Below are 20258 nucleotides of genomic sequence, written 5' to 3'. Positions count from 1 at the left end.
AATATTAACTAAAAAACTTGATTTTTTTATATTAAAAATCTACATCTTTTTATTTGAACTTTTTTATACAAAAAATTTTACTGTTTACTGTTTTATGTGCAAATTTAACAAAAGAAAAAAAATTGAGGAAATTGAGAACACAGGGTACAAGCATAAATCCAACATGAATTATTACACGGACAAACGATCGTGCGTGACGCGTTATTAAACGTTCGTCGGTGTCGTAATACACCCTTGCTTCTTTATACCGTATCCTATAATCGCACGCTATGCCGCACGATAGGCTATCACGTTTTCTCCATTAATATACCGATTCTATATTCCGCAATGCACAAAGTGTGCATATACATCTACGTATCCGATAGTCGGGGCAAAGGCACGAGGACCTCATTTTTAAACACCACAAAGATTCAAATTACGGAGGTACACGGGTCCTTATTTTCAAGTACGATCGAAACGGTGAACTTATTATTATTCGCTCCTTGAATGGATATTCATGCCTGAAGTACCAAACAGAAATATTTAACGGCGCAAAGTTTGTTTCGCAAATATGAGTTGTCTTTTTGCTACAAAATCCCAATGCTCCGTATTTTGTTTATGCACGAGATTGGTTTCAAACTCTCCGCCAACTTTCTTGCACAATCGCGGAGTATACGTGCAACTGGAAACGTTATACATTCTGATGGAGAACACAGAGATGTTGCACTATAATTGGTCGCCCTGGCTTGTGACAGGCATAACCACGTCCCGATATGGACGTCCGACCACTAATCTGTTATACCTCGCTGTATCGCATACAACGCCGTTAACATCACAATGCGTTACAATACCGATAGTCAAGCATTTAATCTTATGTATGTTACGAGTTTAGAATTAAAAAATGCTGCAACTTGATTAATCGTAACAATTCTTCTTTTTTTTTTGTTCATGCAGCCGTTCGAAATGCAGGGAATATTTTTATATACACCAGTTGGATTAATTTACATATTTCTATATTTTTTATTGTTAATTTATTCCACACATTTTTTACTGTAAATGTATTTCTCAAATTAAAAGAGACGTAAAAGATGCGCGAGTAGTCTCATTCAATACAATTAATCTAGAAAACTTAATTAAATAGTAAAAGTTTTTTATATCAAAATAAAAAATGTAGATTTTTTTAATGTAAAAAAAAAACAAATTTAACTCAATATTTCTCAATATAAGTTATATACATAATAATATAAATATCATATTAATAAAAACCGTTGCTATAGATAATCTTGATTCTAAAAACCGTTGCCATAAATATTCTTGACAAATTTGAGGGGTAATATATGATATCCTTTGGCCCATAGTACCGCCGCTCGTATATCCTTATGGAACCATATAACTTTCGAACGACATACTACGTGCGCTGCAATTTGCAGGCACGCTGGCGCACCGAGCTGTATAAGTAATCGTTTCTGCTAGTCTATCCAGCAGCCGGTTGTTTCGAACCAGTTGTCCCAACGCTGCCCGCGATTGTGTACGCGAAGGGTAGTTTCCCGCTTTAACGCCGACTCGCGCCATTGCGTAATGCCAACTTCTCCGTTTCAGTTAACTTCCATCCTCGCGCTCGCCGAGCGTGCGCCGAATGTGCGCGCGTGTATAAATACGCGAGTACACGTGTTACGCACATACGTGTGCAGTTTAGACGCAGCTAGCGGGGGGTGGGGGGGGGGAGGGATGCGGCGAGGTGGTCCGCGGAAGTACCAACGGCGGGTCGTTGTTGTTCGGTCCGGCATATGGGTGAGCATGCGATCGCGCGTGTACACGCTTTTGCCAGCTGGCGGGTGTACCGGCTCGTAATACACCGGAGGAATGTACCCCCTTCACCCCGCGGGCACTCTAGCCCTTCGCGACCATCCTGCCCTGGTCGACCTCGTCCCCGACATCCGCCATCCGTTCCATCTCTACGCGCGGCCGAATCTGGTACCAGACGAGGCACTCGTGGTATTTCCGCAAATTCGATGCTCTCCCGATGTCCCGGGGGCGAGGTATGCGAGGGAGGATCGCACCGCGGGGCGATCTGCGGCGAAGCGTCTGGACAGCTCCAGCGCAGCCTTCCTCGTAAAATCCATCATCCGAGTGTGGAGGAAAACCGGCTGGCTGATATACTCTTAATTAACACCTCGAGTGTGGTTTAACAAGATTTTTTTACGTTGACGCGACGATAAAACGCATTCAAATATAGAGCAGCTCTGATTGGCACTTGTCTCTCAATATACAAAATATTATAGCAGAGTGAAACAAGATGAAAATTTCAGTCATGTGTGATGTTTTGCGATTCTCAGAAAAAATAAAAATCTCGATTTAATTACATTCACCGCGTATCTATAATTATAAAATTACAAAATTATGCACAAAAATATTTTAGAACGAATCCGCGGTCATATGACAATCGGGAGCACTGCGATAGATTTTATGTATAACAAGTTTCACATTTAATTAAATATATTACAGTTTTTTGGCGCTTAGATATAAAGTTAAAATAATTTTAAATGCGAAATTTATTCCATCGAAAACGGGCGCATTTCGTATTAAATTAATTAATCATATTTTGTACTTTGCTTTATGTGTCCTTTATTATCCAACTTTTTCGCTTGCATCAAAAATGCACGAAGCGTTCAACGCATTAAAGAGTGAAGAGTTAACGAAATTCTCGTCCCGTCGTGATATTAGTTCTGAAGTTTTGCATTTGTTTCATTCTATTTTTCATCCCAGCCCGCTACTCTCGGCACGGAATAGCAAAAAACATAAAGCGACATATGGCGCAGTTATGCCCGAGAGCATATGTTATTCGCAAAGCGATTTTCGCTTATATACGGAATCGCATATTGCAAGCACCACGTACTTTCTCCGAGTTAAAACTTTTTAGTAAATTTAGATCTGATTTTTTCAACAAAGATATGAAACCGAACGTTAAAATTTTTATAATGATATTTGAAAGATATTTGAAAAAATGTGAAAATTCTCATATCTATGACAAATGAAGCATACAAAGTGGAAATATTTGTTTCAGTTATGACCTACGGCAAAATAGTAAAGCGGCGACGCATTGGCAGGAGGAACAGTATTTCAAGAACAATCGGGCGTACTTCCAGACAACAACGGAGCCAGCAGTTTTGAACATTTACCTTATAAAGGAGCAGGACGAAGGCGAATACAGATGCCGAGTGGACTTTACTACAAGTCCGACTAAAAATACCAGAATTCATCTAACGGTGATAGGTTTGTATCCAATAGTAAATAACATACCAACTTCTATCTCTCCCCACTCTTTCCATACGAAAATGGATAAATAATATAAGCAACAAAAAATTAGCATACTTGCAAAATTTTCGATTAACCATCATTCAAATTTTTTGAAAGATTAATTTACTTCACTGAACGATTAAAGGATATTTAATGTTGCAATATTTCAACATAATTTATATCATATTCTCGAGACCGCTACTTACTTTATAACGAACGCTAAAACTGTTATCGAGCGTCGACGTGCACTTTTATATCAGCACATCACTAGTTCAATCGCCATGCGCAGAACATGTCAATATTTCAGATAGCCCGACACGAATCGATTAGAGCGAATGATCGCACAAATAAATTGCTTTTCATATATTAATATGTTTAATATTTTAAAACAGATTTGTGTAACTAATAATAAATAACTTTATGCCGCAATTACTGAAGGATATTAGAATGGTGCCGGTGTTATTATCGACAAAATTGTAATTTATCGATCATCACACTAGAACTTTGATAGAATTCTATTATGCACGATTCGTGAAAATTTATGCTCAACAGGAAACTACGTGCAAGCAAATTCCACTAGTCAGTTTGACATAGTTAGGGTAGTTAAACACGCAATCCTCGTTATCAGCCTTTTTTTTTTTTTTTAAGTTATATCATTTGTAATTTTTAATATGTTAAATTAATTTAATTTTAACTATCTCAAACTCCAAACTTCATCATGTGTCTTTTCTTCAATTAATAAATATTGTAACGCAAAAATTTCATGTAGCAAAGCAGAGTATCTGATATCTTATATTATTTTGTACATTTATCTGTTATAACAAAACAAATTATTTTGATCAAACTTTATTTTAATCGCAATCATATCTTATCATTGCTTAAACTAATAATTTCTAATGTAATTTTCATGAGACAAAGATAATATTCATCAAAAGAATGATATTAGAATATTTGGACAATATATATATCCTTCTCTTGATCCTAAGAAAAGATTTCGCGCAGTAAACTCTTTTATATTATAATTCACCTTTCTTTTGTCTTTCTCTCTTGTACCCGTCGTTATCGCAACACCATTTACACGCTCTTACAAAGAACGTTTGATCTTCGTTTAAAGTGCCGCTTCGACTATATACTTCGAAAAGCTTAATGTAAGTACCTTGGGAAGAAAAGACACAAGATTTTACAAAAGTGACGTCTATCTCGATATTGGATGTTTCTTTTGGTGCCCGTGAAGAGGACTATTCCAAAAAAGACGCTTTATCACAACGATTCCTCAATTTACTAAATGTTCACTTCGCGTAATGCTTTGGAAAAATTACTAATATAACTTATATAAAACGCTCGCTGTTGAAATTAAATCGCATCAATAAATTAATGTTCTATCAGCCTTCAAAACAATATATAATAAATATATAATGTCAAGTACATTACATAAAAAATCATTGAAGTAATAAAAGGCAAATTTTATCTACGAGAGTTTGACCACAATATGTACAAAGACTGGACACAAGTATTAAGATATTGAATGCAGGCTCTGTATTTCCGGTTGACGGACTGAGTTCCGACACCAAAGATCTCAAGTGAAAAGAGCTTAACTATTCGAGCAGCGCGAAGTAATTGCGGTTGCTTGTTCTTGCAGTAGTGCTCATCTTGGAGCAGAAATATACCTCGTATTTTCGAAATATTCGTATCTGAGAACGATACGCTCTAACTATTCCTCTTCCGTGTCACGTACCAAACATCATAATTTGCGAGGGCATATCGTCTCCCGCCGATGTGAAACTTAGATGCTACAAATTAACCCGTTAAATTCCAGCATATCATTTGTCACGCGAAAATGTTCTGTTGGAAATGTCCTGTTCTTCCACGAAGTTCGTGAACAATGGAAGCAGTCACCAGCGAAGCGCTGCAAACACTTCTCAAGCCCCGCAGAAATGATTAAAATATATTAAATTATTTGACAAAATGTTTAACAAAGTAACCATTAAGTATAATTTAAAGCAAATTAATATTTTAATTGTTACAGAGAGAAACCTTTTACTGCTAGTTGTTTAATTTAAATCATTTATATTTCTGGAACAAAGCTTTATATTTTAGAATATTATAAATAAAGTAATTATCTTTTTGCTTTATGTGCACATTTTCTTCTTTAACATACTACTTTTTTTCGCACTGAATGCACTGCATTGTCAAGGATTTAGTTTCCTGATTAGCTTCTGTAACGACCGAAAGTACTAGCTGCTCGTATAGTACTCATCGTGGATTACGTTAGATCACTCGATATTATAATGGCGTATTATGTTAAAAGCGTACAAACACGGCTCTATCTATTGTGTTTTAATCGATTATCTACTTGTTATGCGCAACACAATTCGAGTCGCTCGCGAACGCGAGAGTTCGAGTACCTTGCGAGCACGCATTTTGATAATTTAGTTCGTTCCGAACGGTTGCTATACGTAAAGCTGATATTTAATGGGTATTAAGAGAGAGTGGCTGCGGTTGTCTGCATATAATACCAAAAGATCCGCTAATGTATCGATTACACTTGATACATACAAAATATAGAAGATATAATAATCCTATTTTCAGGGGATGCTTCACTCCCCACGCTATTTCCAGATGGTATCGGATAACGTTTTCACGTCGGGACTTTCTCACTTGCACGGTATCGTGACCGACGGCTTAACTTCGCACGTTCATGTTAATCCAGTTTATTCCCTATTCGGTTCACCGATTCAATTTGTCCTACTCGGGAACATATCTATGTGTTTGTGAGTATAATTATAAAACAGAACGGATGAACTTTAGCTCAAGATACATATGTAAAACCATTATGGCCTTTATCGCCGTGTCCTCAATTATGTGTAATAATTAGAAAGGAAAAAGAAACGCGACTATGTAGTGTCACATGGAGATATGTATGTAATAAAGTAATCGTTCATTAAGGGATACTAAGTTAAAAAATTTAATTTGAGAATTACAATATATTTTATCTATATTGGAAATCCAAATTGGAAATGCCAATTAAAATATGTTGAAATTGAATTTTAGTCCGCCATCAAATCGGATTTGCGTTACTATCGATTCATCCGAGAGGCTCCGTCCGCCATTGTGAATTTTCATAGCGCGGCCTGCTTCGTTTGGACGGACATCCGACATCCCAACCGCGACTGCAGCCTATCTTCGAAGCAATACCCTCGCTACTCACCTTCTGACGTTCCGACACGCCGCTATTTCCGATATTCAATTGCCAGCGTTTACACGCCATGGCAGATCCTCTCACCCTCCACCCGTCCGCATGTCGGAATGAACTATACACGGCCAGGGATTCCAGTTTCCGCGTGACCCTCCTTTACGTGCCCTTTTGATACCTCGCGGTGCATTGTTTCCTTGCACGCAAAATGCTTTGCTGCGCGCGGTGGGTGTACGAATTACTGACATAATAAGAGGTTGCGAATTATCTTGAAAGGATCGTAGCTGATATCAATTCAGTTACGAGAAAAGTTTCTCGCTTGTGTGTATAAAGAGCCTAAGACACTCCACAAGTATGGCTTAAAAGAAAAAAAGATTTACGCATTTTTAATCGGTATGCATTAATTCATTAATTCATTCATGTGAAACATAGACTATATCGGGAGATGTCGATTTTGCTCTGCATCTTTCATCTCATAGTCTCTAATCTGAGTTTTCGCCAAACTACTCTGCGGCAGATCGTGCTGGTTCACTCAGCTGTACGAGTTTCCAGCAGTTACCTGTAACACCTGTACACCTGCTTGTTCGACTATTCGTGCGGTACTCGTGGCATGAGTATCGTGAATTACTCCTCCCCGGACGCCACTGACTTACATGGAAAGTTTCCTATCTGCACTTAAATAGCTCGCAGTGATGTCAGAAGCGGTCAAACTCAAAGCCACTCGAACGATTGGCTGTACCGAATATATCTATACTATTAAATACAGCCGCGTACTCTAGTAAACGTAAAATCAGTCAACTTTCAAGCCAATGATATAATCTATGTAATTATTCCGTACAGATGATAAAAACTTAATCGAGAAAATATATCATTATATATTGCTTCCATTTATAATAAGAAGATATCACTAAAATATTTTATCGACGTGTAAAATATTAACGTATCAAAACTTTATATAATAGAATTCTAATTCGAATATTCTATATTTGATTATGATATGATAATAAATGAAACATTTCATATTAAATAAACTTCTTTATAAAGTGTCTATTTTTATTCTTGGAAAATTGTTGACCTAAAATCATTATTTTGCTCTTTCCATTAAATACCCCAGACTTATTCATTGTGACTAATATAACATTTTAACATTCTCTTTCCTTTCTTTCTTACAGTGCCGCCGCAAAAGCCAAAGATTATCGACGAACATGGCGCCCCTGTCGACAAAGTCGCCGGCCCTTACGAAGAAGGCGGTGACATGGCACTGCAGTGCATCGTCTCTGGGGGTAAGTCCTACTTTCTGTAATGAGAGGCAGGTCGAATGAAAATACATCTGAGTATTCTCTTTCGAGGCTGCTCTCGTAAATATGCCGTGAAAGAGTTGGTACGAATAATTGGTACGACCAGTGGGAACGGACTCCGCTGGTTTTATAACGTTTTCTCGCTCCTGCATGTAAAACAGCCGCCGCGATCCTGTTCATTCCGTAAAACGGAGCCATGTTATTCTTAGTTATAGCGCTTAATTAAAACTTCACATGACCGCGTTCTGATGTTGCGAATAAGGAACATGCTTCTGAGCTCTGACGTCAAATAATCTCGCGTAAATTTTTTTTAATAATTCTTGTTTTTTTTTTTTAAATTTTACGCCGCGACACTCTTTTGCTTTAATCTTTATTGTGTTGATGCAATTCGCATTCTGATCGCTCGTGATAATCATTGTAACTGTACAAAACATCAATTCCGAATCCTCGAGACGATAATCCGAATATCGCTAATTATCACTGTATAGATGAAACGGGACGCGCTCTTTTATTCCTCGCGCGCGTATCGCCCGTGAAAATACAGAATTAAAAGAGTGCCATTCTCCAGATCGTTAAGCACTTCGACAAAGCGGCGAGTACTTTAGCCGTTCGTGGTGTATGCATTCGTTCGGCGCTCCCCTTTATTCTATTACATTTTAATATCCGGCGCGCGCGCGCGTATACTGCTGTGTCGGCAAGGCGAAGGCAATAACGATAATAAATTTATTTTTATTACCTCGCATGCCGCCACCCGAGGGACACGACAGAGCTATACCGCTCTTATACACTTTTCACCGCCGCCTACAATTCCAGCCTTTCCTCCTGCAGCCCTCGGCGGCCCACGATCCGCGCAACCCCTCCGCTACCGCGTATTTTTCTGCTTGTCCCTCCCGAACAAAAATAGGTCCTGTAAAAAATAATGAGGTCGCTCCGGTACAAGCTAGACCGCCCCGTCGACTCGCCTCCCTTTAACAGGATATTCACCCTCGGGGGATTATCCGCACGCAACGGCCATTATGAATTATGAATTAACGCGTACCGCGGAGCCTATGTGATGGGGGCGGGCGAAGAGAGCGCGAATAGTATACGTACGTATGTGCACGGAACTCGGCGCATACGTCCGCGAAGAAGTATAAGATAGGGAGGAACGCGCGCGATACATCGCACGGATAGTGTTGCTGATACGCCGATGTCGGATACCGAAGGTAGTTTTTGCAATAGGAAGTGCCCGTTTATAAGTTCGAGCGTATATTTCCGAGAAACTTTCAACCGAGATAAATGATAGAAAATGTCGCATTTAATATCTTTGAGTTTCACATTTATAAAAATTTATAAGATGTTGCATTTTGTCTAAATTTATACTGACATTTTCCAACAATCTAACATAAGGAGCTTATTTAAAACAGAAAACTTTCAAGATAGTCGCTATTAAATAGATTTTGCCTATTTATAACGTGTTAACTCAAATTGCATAAAATAGAAGATTGTTATCCTAAACTTGCATTATATTTTGATAAGCATTATTATTAACGTTATTATTATTATCGTTGTTGTACGATAAAGATACAAACTACAGTTTTATGTAAGCGCTATTTGTATAAATATATTTATATGAAAATTGAATATTTTTATATAAATTCGCGTTTGTCTAAATACCAGAATAATATTTTTCGGAAAGAAAATTAATTTAGCGATATTTGTTTTTCCAGGCCATCCCGAACCCAGAGTAAGATGGTGGCGCGGAGAGACGCTTTTAGATTCTAAAGATGAGCCAGGCGGGTTCCCTGAAGTTCGTCAGAATATGTTGATAGTGAGAGAATTATCAAGAGCAGATCTTCACGCAACATTTGACTGTCAAGCATCCAACAACAACATCAGTCAACCCGTGTCGACGTCGGTAGCAATTGAAATGTATCGTAAGTATTATATATCATCAATGATATGGTCTTTCCACCATTCACACGCTTCTTTTCAAATAACAATTTCTTTTGTAAATTCGAAGCCGATTATTATATTTCAGACAAATGCTATGTAATTATTTTACGCGTAATTTTTCCCAATTAAATGTGCGCAAATAATAATGCAATTTCGTAAACGCGATATAAAGAAACTAAAATGTCCGTTTTGTTAATTTGTTAAATATTAAGAACAGTCCCCTTTTCGATTCTATGTACAAAGCTTAAGAGCAGATAGCTGGAACTCATGAAGCTTCGTAGTTTCGTTGTTGCGCCGTAGTTACAAAGTGTAACACCGCCTGCGGTCTCTCAGGAGGATAAATCTAAAGGGTACAATCGATCCGTCCGCCCGTACCCGCCACTTCCCTCTGTGAATCGGCGCAAAAGGAATGCATTTGCGAATCGGACCAAAGGGAAAATCTGCGTTGTCGAGTAAACGAAGCTGAATACCGAAGCGGGAAAGTATTTAAACCAGCCTCGGCCCAACCCCGGCTCAGCCCCGACTTCGGTTCCATGCAATCTCGTTCACTCCACAGCCACGTGCTCCCGATTTCTTCTTTCTCCCACGGTTTCACTGTTTCTATAGTTTCGAACCACAAGGAAGAATCGCAAGGCGATGTTAAATGCGACTAAGATAGTTAACTTAATTTTTCTATAATCTCGATGCAGCTATCACTCGAATCTTCAAATTATCTTTTTACGAATTCCAATATTTTCGCAATTGCGCGAAGTGGGCGCGAATCCTATGCGCTCGTTCGATATTGATGGTATATTGAAGAGAAAAATTGCACATCGGCATGGATGTTAAAACAGAAAGAGAGAGAGAGAAAGAATTTTTTTACAAATTGCGTCGCGAAAAATCGTGTGAAAATTCTCATATAGTGAAACCCTTTTTACTTCGTTGATATATGATATTTTATGCTAATTGAAGAACATCAAAAAATTTTGCTGCGCAATAAGCTTTTCGGTTGATGCAAATGAAATTTTATTTTATAATAATTTTATATAAAAGCATATGCGTCGTTCAACAGACACTATTTAATCTTTGATTAATTTTTCAAGCAGAACTTACTCGATTGCATTTTGAAATTACAGTCCTATTCTAACGTTAAAAATGTTAAAAATTAAAGAATGATAAAAATCACCTTTAAATTTTTGCTAAAAATATTTGACTTGACTTTTTTACTTGAATTTTGTTGAAAAATTTAAACGGAGAAAAATGCGACTGTACGTGATATTCTATATATAATTTAATTAAAAGTAAAGTATAATATTCTTGTGCAAGAATTCTTCACTTAGATTGAGAACTCAGTCATTCAATCTCCACGATATCACGCGCAATTGATCTGACAGAATGACAAACCGCGCGTTGTATTACCAATATTTATAACAAATATCTCAATTCCCGCGAAATAGTCTGTCCAAGCACCGTTCGGCGGCGCAATTTGTCCACGAGTTATTCGGGATAGGTGAAATGTCTTCGCAAAATATGAGACAGAGCAAGGAAAACAAGAGAAACGCGGAGGGTCGGGGGCGAAAAGCGCGATAGAGAAAGTGAAGCAAAATAGAATCGAAGAGCGATGTACGGAGGAAAGAGCCGAGAGGCATAATGTTCTCCGGTAAAGCCCGTCGAGAGACGACGGGCTGCGAGCTCGATTCCGGAAGCTCTCGGATTTTTATTAAATTCCGGGTGAGGGTATTCGGGCCATCCGAGGTCGCGCGGAAAGTCATCGCGGTTTCTTCCGCTTTACCTTGCTTTCGTCGGCTTTCTGCGGTGACGGAGTGTACCTAAAATTGGCTCACCCCATTTCGCCGATGCTCATCGACAGTGTCGCGCGGCCTTATTATCTTCTCAGAATCGGATCTTCTTTTCGCTTTTCGCGCCGTTTGCGATATCTCGAGCTCAATGGAAAGCTACTAACGTAGCGCGAAGCGCTCGCAAAGAGAATTAATAACATTGATAGAGAAAGCTTTTTATCGAAAATGTGCAAATGTAAGTGTAAGATATATTTAGAGAAAATATCGTTATGTCGTGAGATCTTTCGCGTTGTGACTCGTGAGGAAATTTTTCTTTGTGTCGTAATAATTTATTTTATGAAAAAAATAAAAATTTTGCAAAATACCTGAAGTATGTTTGGAAACGTAGATAACAGAGGCGAATCAATCATTAAATAACAGATTAATGTTGACACAACCCAAAAAATGACAAGCGTGCTTTGGTAAAGTGATAATACGATCCTATCGCGAAAGAAAAATACGATTTGCAGGGAAAAATGGAATTTATGAAAGCAGGCAAAGTCGAATGTCGACGAACATCTATTTCATTCGGGAAATTATCGAAAATCCATCCTTCTTTTTGTTCACGCCAAAAGCGGTCGGAGCTTTTTTATTGGGCATGTGCACTTAACGGCATCGTACACGCGACAACTGCAACGAACGATGCACAAGAGCGAACGGTTTTGCGACAAATACCATAAGCACGCGTCAATTATTATTTCATCGTTTTACGTATAGACAAACATGCGAAAACCGCGCGCATCGGCGGTCGTTTAATTAAACTCAGGGGGACCCAATTTTCATAGCATGCGTACGTATGTTGCAGTTCCACGGTAGAATATCCGAGTAATGGTGCGTCAGTGATGTGCCATTACGGACATGCGTCTTCCGCAAAGCGATATTTCGGTGCGAATTTTTATCGTCCGCGCTTGGCAACGCACCAAGTAACACGTACCGCTGGCATTCTCGCGGTAAATGAACGACGAACGATAGGCACAGCGATGATCGATAAAGCGCCGCTCGGGCGTTTTCTTTTTTCTAGTTCATCGCGAAAGACGTAAAGCATTAACGGCGACTTCACGAACCATCGCTATAACGTTCGTATTCTTACGTGTGTGTGTGTATTGCCCGCGTATACCTTGGTATACAATAAATACAATAAAACGAAGAATAATCGCGCGCGCGCGATATATTCTACGTTTCAATATTCTAACATCAATCTACTAATCTACTATCATTCATTTTATGGTAATGGATCCATTTATAATATTTATATGAGAATATAAATTTAAGAGATTATACATCTGATATAATATTCATAGGTCCATTACCTAGTAAATGAAATCAATAAAGATAAAAATAACTTGATTTTCACTCACCGGCCGATGCGAAACAACGGAGTTGTAGTTTACGTTGTGATTTGTAAAACAGAAAAATATATTCGCATAAATATAACAGCACTTAAAATAATTGATGTTTTCAAATATGTATTAAAATTACTTGCGTTGCAAAGATAAACGATTAATATCGTACAATAACAAACAAAAAAAATAAATATAAATAAATTACTCAAAGTTAAATTTAAAAGTTACATTGCGCAAACCTTAAAGTTGCTCCGCCGATGTTTGACGCCTCCCGGGCCTCCTCCTCCTCTCGGTAGTCCATCGACGGCTGCTCCTTTATGGCACAACGAAATACTCGCAAAAGCACGATTAATTACCATCGCGCGACATTGCTCCGCACTCCCGACGCGCATTTTGTTACATTATGACGAACGAAAACGCGAAAAATGCGGTCGCACGAAAACTACGATCCACACTCGTCGCGAACAGGCAGCGGCGGCGGAGAAAAATCGACTGTTGCGTAGTCAATTTTGCGCGCCATTCACCGCGGCTATGTTACATTTCAACTGCCTTCACAAGCTTTGCGCGCTTTTCGGGCATAAGAAATGGCGAATCGACCATTATTCATACGAAATAACCTAATATTTGTCACGATCTCAATTTATAAACTGACAACGCGACGATAAGAAGAGCAGCTTTCGCCGCTGCCCGGTCTGCCGGCTGCCTGTACGAGTGCCGTCATGCGAATGATAGCAAGGTCACAGCGCGGAGACAGCAAAACACGTTCGTCACGTCGTACGTCACGAAGATACAAAAAACAATCCTCAATGTCGCGAGCTCCGAAATACGAATTTAAACGCGTGACGTAGGGGATTGTTGTTTTTTTTTGTGACCTGGAACGCGGCATACGCGCGCTAATTCCGCGTTATCATCTTGCTATCATTCGCACGGCAAAAATCCCGTACAATCCTGTCCGCCTCGTGTATTGCAAACGATCGACAAGCACTGAATCCACACTGTCATTAAATATCACTGTAGATCGTTGCGTACCACGCTTTAGTGGCGATTACAATAAATCGTGTACGAGCACTTCGCTTTTTTCCGCAGTTATTTTTATCGTTTCCCTCCCCTCGCGTCTTCCTTTTCGGCATAAAAGCGCGACACATATCTTTCGCCGTATCTCCGTTATGACTGAGTGATGCATACTTATCGTAAAAATATATAAGGCATGATACTAAAAACACGAGGGCACGAGTGCTTTTACCAAAGTGCGTGCTTTATAAAGCGCGCGCATAATTACAAGCTGCTATCATAAGCCGTCTGAAAGTTGGCGAATTAAAGCAGATTTTGCATTCAATTATTTTTAATTGGGCGAGGAAGTTTCAGTGCTGCAACGCGCTCATGAAAAACTGCAATACACACACATGGAGGCGGTGAAGTTATATTCCGCACAGCTATTAAGCCGGGAAACGGCAGTTTCGCGCTTATCGATCTCGCGCAAATCGTACGAGGAGAAAGATTACGAGGGGTATTATAAACGATAATTCCCGATCTTACTCCGCGGAACAAAAAGAAAAGGAAGGAGCAAGCACTCTCTATGAAGTGCGTGCGATCTCCCTGCGTTTCGCAGTGAATAATTCGCGATCGCGTCAACAATGCATAACAAACCAATGTTCGTACCTTAAATATTTGTACGGCCAACATGATTACCTACTAACAACAGTTTTGACCTCGCGGATAATTTTCCGTTTAAATTATCACATATCCGTGAAACAAACCGCGCCGATACACGCCCACGGCACTCAGTGGTCGTCGACCAAAAATACACGATGGATACATAATTCGCGCTGCAGCGATTTAACTTGGCCGATATGCAAATAAGTCGTCGGGCCAATTCGGGCAAAAAGGGGAGACGTGAAACGAACATAATTATCCAAACCGGACCATTACCCGGTCTATCGGCTTTAATTTCCGCTTTACGTTTCGCCGAATAACGCAGGAAATAAGCGTACCACCTCGCCGTGCACCTCCGGTATATGGTATACGTATCTCTCAGGTATTATACTCGCGGGCATCACTCGTATAGGCATTACGCCACTCCACGGGTTTTATTGCCCGGCGTTAAAGCTCGCTCTTTCCGCCGTCAGGCGGGACGAGCGTGGCTTTCTTCCTCTTGCACTTTGAACCCGCCGTCTCCGGCGCCGTGCGAGCCCTCGCCCGCGCCGTCGGGCCCGCCAAGCCTGGCCCACCCCACCTACCCTCTTAAGCCGCGCCGTATACGGTGTGGCATGGGGAGCCGCCTCTCTTGGATTCCGCAAAGGATTAAACCTCATAAATTCCACGGAGTGCTCCGTGGAATTATCGGTATGCGGCCTTACGTCCGCCTCTCCGCCGCCTTTTACAGACGACTCGACAAACGAGAGCGATTTCCACGTGACTTTATGCTTTCTATCCCCCTCTCCTGCTACCCCTTGCCGCCTTCTCATCTCTATCGGCATCGTACGATTCTTATGGACATACGTTCGAGCGTTTTGCATGATTCCGCGCGGATGGATACGAATCGCGACGGGAAGGTATTCGCTTAACGTCACTTAACTACGTCACTCTTATGACGCGGAACGCGTTGAAAAATGCAATTTCTTGGCCGCAAAAACTCGTGTGAATCCCGTATTGTTGTATTGAAAGATCTATCAACATTCTATAATAAATTGAGTTATGCGCGCTAAATTGATGATAGAGATTGGGTTTTCTTTGTGCAGAAGAATTTACGAGGTACACAGGAATGGTCTGTTCAGGCAGAAAATATATATCAAATAAAAACAAACAGACAGTTTTTTAACTGAATTACAAAAGCTTTAAATTATTTATTTATTTTTAAAAATAATATAGAATAATCCATAATAAAATCAATTTTATATTAGATATACAAATATAAATAATATTAAACAATTAAAAATATATTTTATCCAGTAAAATAATATACGTTATTATTGCTCTCTTTTGTACAAAATTTATAAATTTTACATCTTGTTTGCTTTTAAATTTTATGCACATATACGACTATTTATATAATTTACAGCAAATTATGCTATAAATTTTGTACTGTTTTTAACATATCCAAGCATATTGTAATATCAATATAGTGACTTTTGCATCTAGGATACATCGAGACAACTAGATTGCGATCGAAATTCTACGACCAACGTACGAAAAGCCTTTTCGATGCGCCTATCGAAGAGCAATTTCGGCCTGGCCCTTCGGTCAGCTAGCAAACGTTTCATAATAAATAAACCGCGGCCGTTAATATGAACCGTGACAGGAGGGTGCGCACGAACGTTGCGAAATAAATTATCAAAACGTACGGCGCGCTGAACGATGGCCGCGTATAACGCAGTTTAATCGCGGATCATTATTATTTCACGGTTCATCGAGTCTTTCTGCGCAAATTCCGAAGTACCGCTAGTCGGTACATCGCGTGTCACATTCAGTTGTGTATCGTGGTTTTGAAATCCCATTATTCCGAGAAAATTAATATTTAACGCTTGCGCGCTCGAAAATCGTCGCATTTACAAATGGTGCGCCCGGTAATGGCATATTTTTCCCCGGCAGAGGTTTATCGCCCGAATTATTTTCACCGACGCCCACTCTCGTTCACCGGCAGTCGCGAGAAATGGAAATAAACCGCGCGAAAAGCGAAGGGGAGACCGATACGACATACGGCGCAAAATTAAAATAATTGCGAATACCTTTCGGTTATTTCTGCGTAGTAATACGAGCGAGTCGCACGGCGCGAAACGCCTCTTGTAACGATAATTTCGTTGGAAACTTCTCTACTGTCGTCGCGATTTAAGAACAGAAACTGTATTCATTATTCGCCGGCGTAGTCGAAAAGTTCGGAGCTAATCAACCGAGTCGTATCTTTTCCCTATTACGCAATTGCAAAATACAGCACTTTAAACTTATCTCTCTCCACCTGGCTGAAATAATGTTTCTCGTTTTTTTCCTTCTCAGATTAAATGAACTTTGCAAATTTTTATGCGCCTCTTAAAACGTTTTAAGCTCGCGAGTATTTACGTCACATTGCATTAAATGTGCAAGAGATTTTAAAATAAGATAACAAATGTCTTTAATATTTACATTACATAAAAAAATTTCTAATACACTTTTATACGATAAAACTAATTCTACGATACTCTGCGCATTTAATGTGCAAGTATAAAAAAGAAATTCTTTAAGCCGATGGTGCGAATACTCGTAATGAATAACGGAAAATGATCTTAAGATTTTCTTTCTCGACAACCTTCCTCATCATGTACGTTAATAATCCGGATCGACGAAAGCGGACATGAGGCGAAAGGTTTCAATCTTGCTCGTGAATTGAACAAAGGTCGACCTTTTACTGAGAGAAAGAGAAAAATTCGAGAAGATTAATGTAACGAATCAGTCTGGCTAACCTTTGATCGAATCTACCATATCGAACGTGATATTCTGGATTTTTATAGGGCTTACTTGATAGCAGTGTTAGTAATTTTTAACAGTCGACTGTTTCCCTATATCTATTTGATTCGACGTCGAGTGACATACGTCTAATAAATTTTAAACACAAAAAATCTTTTAATTATTGTATAATTTAATAACATTCGTAAAGTTAATACTTTTCGGTAGTATAATGAATAACACACTGAATATATTAATCATCTGCACGATGACTGGTTTGGTATTCGAGCAAACGTAATTAACAAGAGCTATAACTGACTGGTACATCAAAAAGCCGAGCGTTCTGTTGAGATGCAAGCGTAATATAAATGAGAGATTATCAAAGTCGGACGAATGCGGATAGAGAATGAGAAACAAAATCGCGTGTACTCTATCGATTCATTAAAATGTGAAACGGCGAAAAGACAGAAAGCAGGAGAGAGAAAAAGAGAGAGAGAGAGAGAGAGAGAAAGGCAGAAAGACAGAGAGAGAAGCAGTGGAATTACACGCAGCAGAATGATGCCGCCATCGCAAACGGGGATGAAAACAGAAGAGATTGAGAAGGTATAATATGGCGGTGGAGACTCCAAAAAGGCAAAGCGGGGATGAGAGCGACCTTGGGATTGAAAGCCTCGGCGCTCTCGAGGGGGATGGAGAGAACAAACCCTGGCACTAACCTACCTCGCTGTGCCCAGCCCGGCCCACCCCGACCTAATCGAGTCTGACTAATTAGAGGGCAGTTGGCTGGTAATGGAGTCAGCCGGCGAAATTGGGTAACGCTGGACCTGATTTACAGTGCGAGAGACTTGGAAATTGGTCGCGGCGGGGTATGAGAGTAAGAAAGGTACGCGACGAGAGAAGAATGGAGAAGCCCGAGTTACGCGGGTCGCGTGAATAGGACAGAGAGCGGTGGAAAAAAAAAAGGAATCGGAAAAAAGGCTCGTAATACCGACGAGAGTTAGCTTTCGGATCGCCTGTTGGTGATCAGGTCTCTTTCTACGACGTGGCCCGAGCATTCAGCCACACCGAGCTGATCTTTTTAGGACTGTGACGTGAGGTGGGTAAAAATCGTACCGAGCTCCGGAAATCCGCTCAACTTTTAATGGAATCGGCGATTTTTCAATGTGGCTCCCACCCAGCGCGCGGCTGATAAGTCGCGCGAGACAAAAAGATCCATATCGACAGGATTCACGGTGGCCATTTTGGGCAAGGACGTCGCGCGCGCGCGGCAAGTATTCATGGAATTGAAAATTGAGAAACTCTTCGGGGAAGAGTTCGTTGGAAAGCCAGCTCCCGGGAGAGTAGAAGAGCCCGTTTTACTCCCTGTCCGATCACCGACTATTCGGTCGTTTTTGCGGCTCTCCCGGGCGTACTACGTCGGCGGGAATCCGCGATATCATTTCCCAAGATTAGGCGAGATTTCTATATTCGAATCTTTCGCTTTTTCCGCTCTGCTAACATTTACTTTTTCAAGGGAACATTTATTATTTTCTTATGTAAATATGATAGATAATCATACGGACTGAATGAAGTAATAATCATAAATAATAGTAAAATAATATATATTGGTTCACAGTTAGTATTGTTATTAATTCTAAAACATTTATAATTTTAAAGTTTTCTTTCTTAGAAACATATGAAATTTAAGCCGTGTGAAAATATCACAAAATATAGAGACTTGCAGCTATTTCATGTTTTAGCAATCTTCGTATAGTCCTTCGTATATAAAACACGATTATTGAAAGAATCCATAATTAAATTGTCATTCAGTTAAAAGTGAGTTAAACGAATCACAAGAGTCATTAATTATACATAACTGTTATTAAAAGCCATTATTAAAAATTTAGAAAACTCGATGCGCATTGTTATAACTGCAACCGTTTTAAGAAACAGCTTTGTTCCTAATTACCTATTTTTGCCCAAGCTTAATATAGTTTATAATGATTTTAAAATTGGATTGCCGCGGCATCAGAACTCAACCTTTTATAAAGTTCTCGACGTCGTTGGAAGCACATGACACTACCCACGAAGAATGCACGGAAAATCACAAAGGCAGCATGGCACACTGCGCTGAAGGAGCACGAAAGGAGTTGCGCGAAAGTAGTGCGACGGGAATGAAGAAGGAATACGAGTTGAGCACGGATTGTTAAAAGCACGGCGAAATAGCTTCTGCGTTTTTCTCTGCAGTATCTGGTCGCGTCGGACACGACGATGGCGATGACCTACGACTACAAGGACGACATGACGCTAACAACGAGATAAACCACCGATGAGAACGAGACGGAGAAAATAGTCGAAGCGAAGAAAAGAAAAGAAGGAAGACAGAAGACGAGAGAGCGAGAAGAACGATGAAGGTGGTGCGAGCCCTCGAACTGCTCTGGGGGCTTGATTGTATACCGGAGACGGTGCTTTTGAAGGAGACAAGAGAGCCCTCTCAGACTATGGTAGAAGTCGAGTGAGTCTCGTGTAACCTCGGGACGAGGCCGCGTTGCCCGTGAACAATTCGTAGCTGTAGAAACACCCGGACACGCATACAACGACGGCCATGCATTTACAAATGTTCCCTCGGCGCGACCCTTGCTTCTTCCCTCGCACGCCACCGGCTGGGACGATGTAACGAGAGAACCGTAAATGTTCCAAGAACTGACGGAGAACCCGGCCAAGACCCTGGAGCCGGACGGGCTCTGTCGAGCGACATGCGGGCGTGGCGAGGAGCGTTCTTGATTAATGTTATTGGTGATCATTGTTGAACGGGATAGACGCTACCCAGAAGGAGTGCGGAATTAAGGAAAGTGGTTGGAACACTCCGGATGTTCTTTACGTAGGTTTGTCATTGTCGGCGAATCTCGTGCGCGCCCGCGCGATTGTTTTTGATCCTCGGAAGTGCGGCGCAGCGAGAACGGATAAAAGCGAAGCGAATGTTAACAATAACGCCGGCGTT

General features: G+C 40.2%; 1 protein-coding gene and 1 long non-coding RNA gene across 6 annotated transcripts in view; one reads left to right on the top strand and one right to left on the bottom strand.

Moving 5' to 3' along the window:
* The window catches only part of LOC105668725 (uncharacterized), a 129069-nt gene extending 115476 nt beyond the window's left edge, over positions 1 to 13593 (bottom strand). Inside the window, exon 1 of the long non-coding RNA XR_010889353.1 lies at positions 13102 to 13593. This is a non-coding gene — a long non-coding RNA (uncharacterized lncRNA). The remainder of the gene's footprint in view (positions 1 to 13101) is intronic.
* LOC105668719 (synaptogenesis protein syg-1) overlaps positions 1 to 20258 on the top strand; it is a 259826-nt gene that overhangs the window by 202517 nt on the left and 37051 nt on the right. For all 5 annotated transcript variants that reach the window (XR_010889351.1, XM_067352041.1, XM_012361238.2 and 2 more), the window contains 3 exons: positions 3044 to 3252; positions 7642 to 7752; positions 9477 to 9683. Coding sequence is in view for 4 of the 5 variants with exons in the window: in XM_067352041.1 (XP_067208142.1) it covers positions 3044 to 3252; positions 7642 to 7752; positions 9477 to 9683 (527 nt within the window). In the remaining variant the exon portion in view is untranslated. The remainder of the gene's footprint in view (positions 1 to 3043; positions 3253 to 7641; positions 7753 to 9476; positions 9684 to 20258) is intronic.

Source organism: Linepithema humile, chromosome 3 (assembly GCF_040581485.1).
Source record: "Linepithema humile isolate Giens D197 chromosome 3, Lhum_UNIL_v1.0, whole genome shotgun sequence".
NCBI classification, from domain to species: Eukaryota; Metazoa; Arthropoda; class Insecta; order Hymenoptera; family Formicidae; genus Linepithema; species Linepithema humile.
This window is presented reverse-complemented; position numbering and strand designations above follow the sequence as displayed.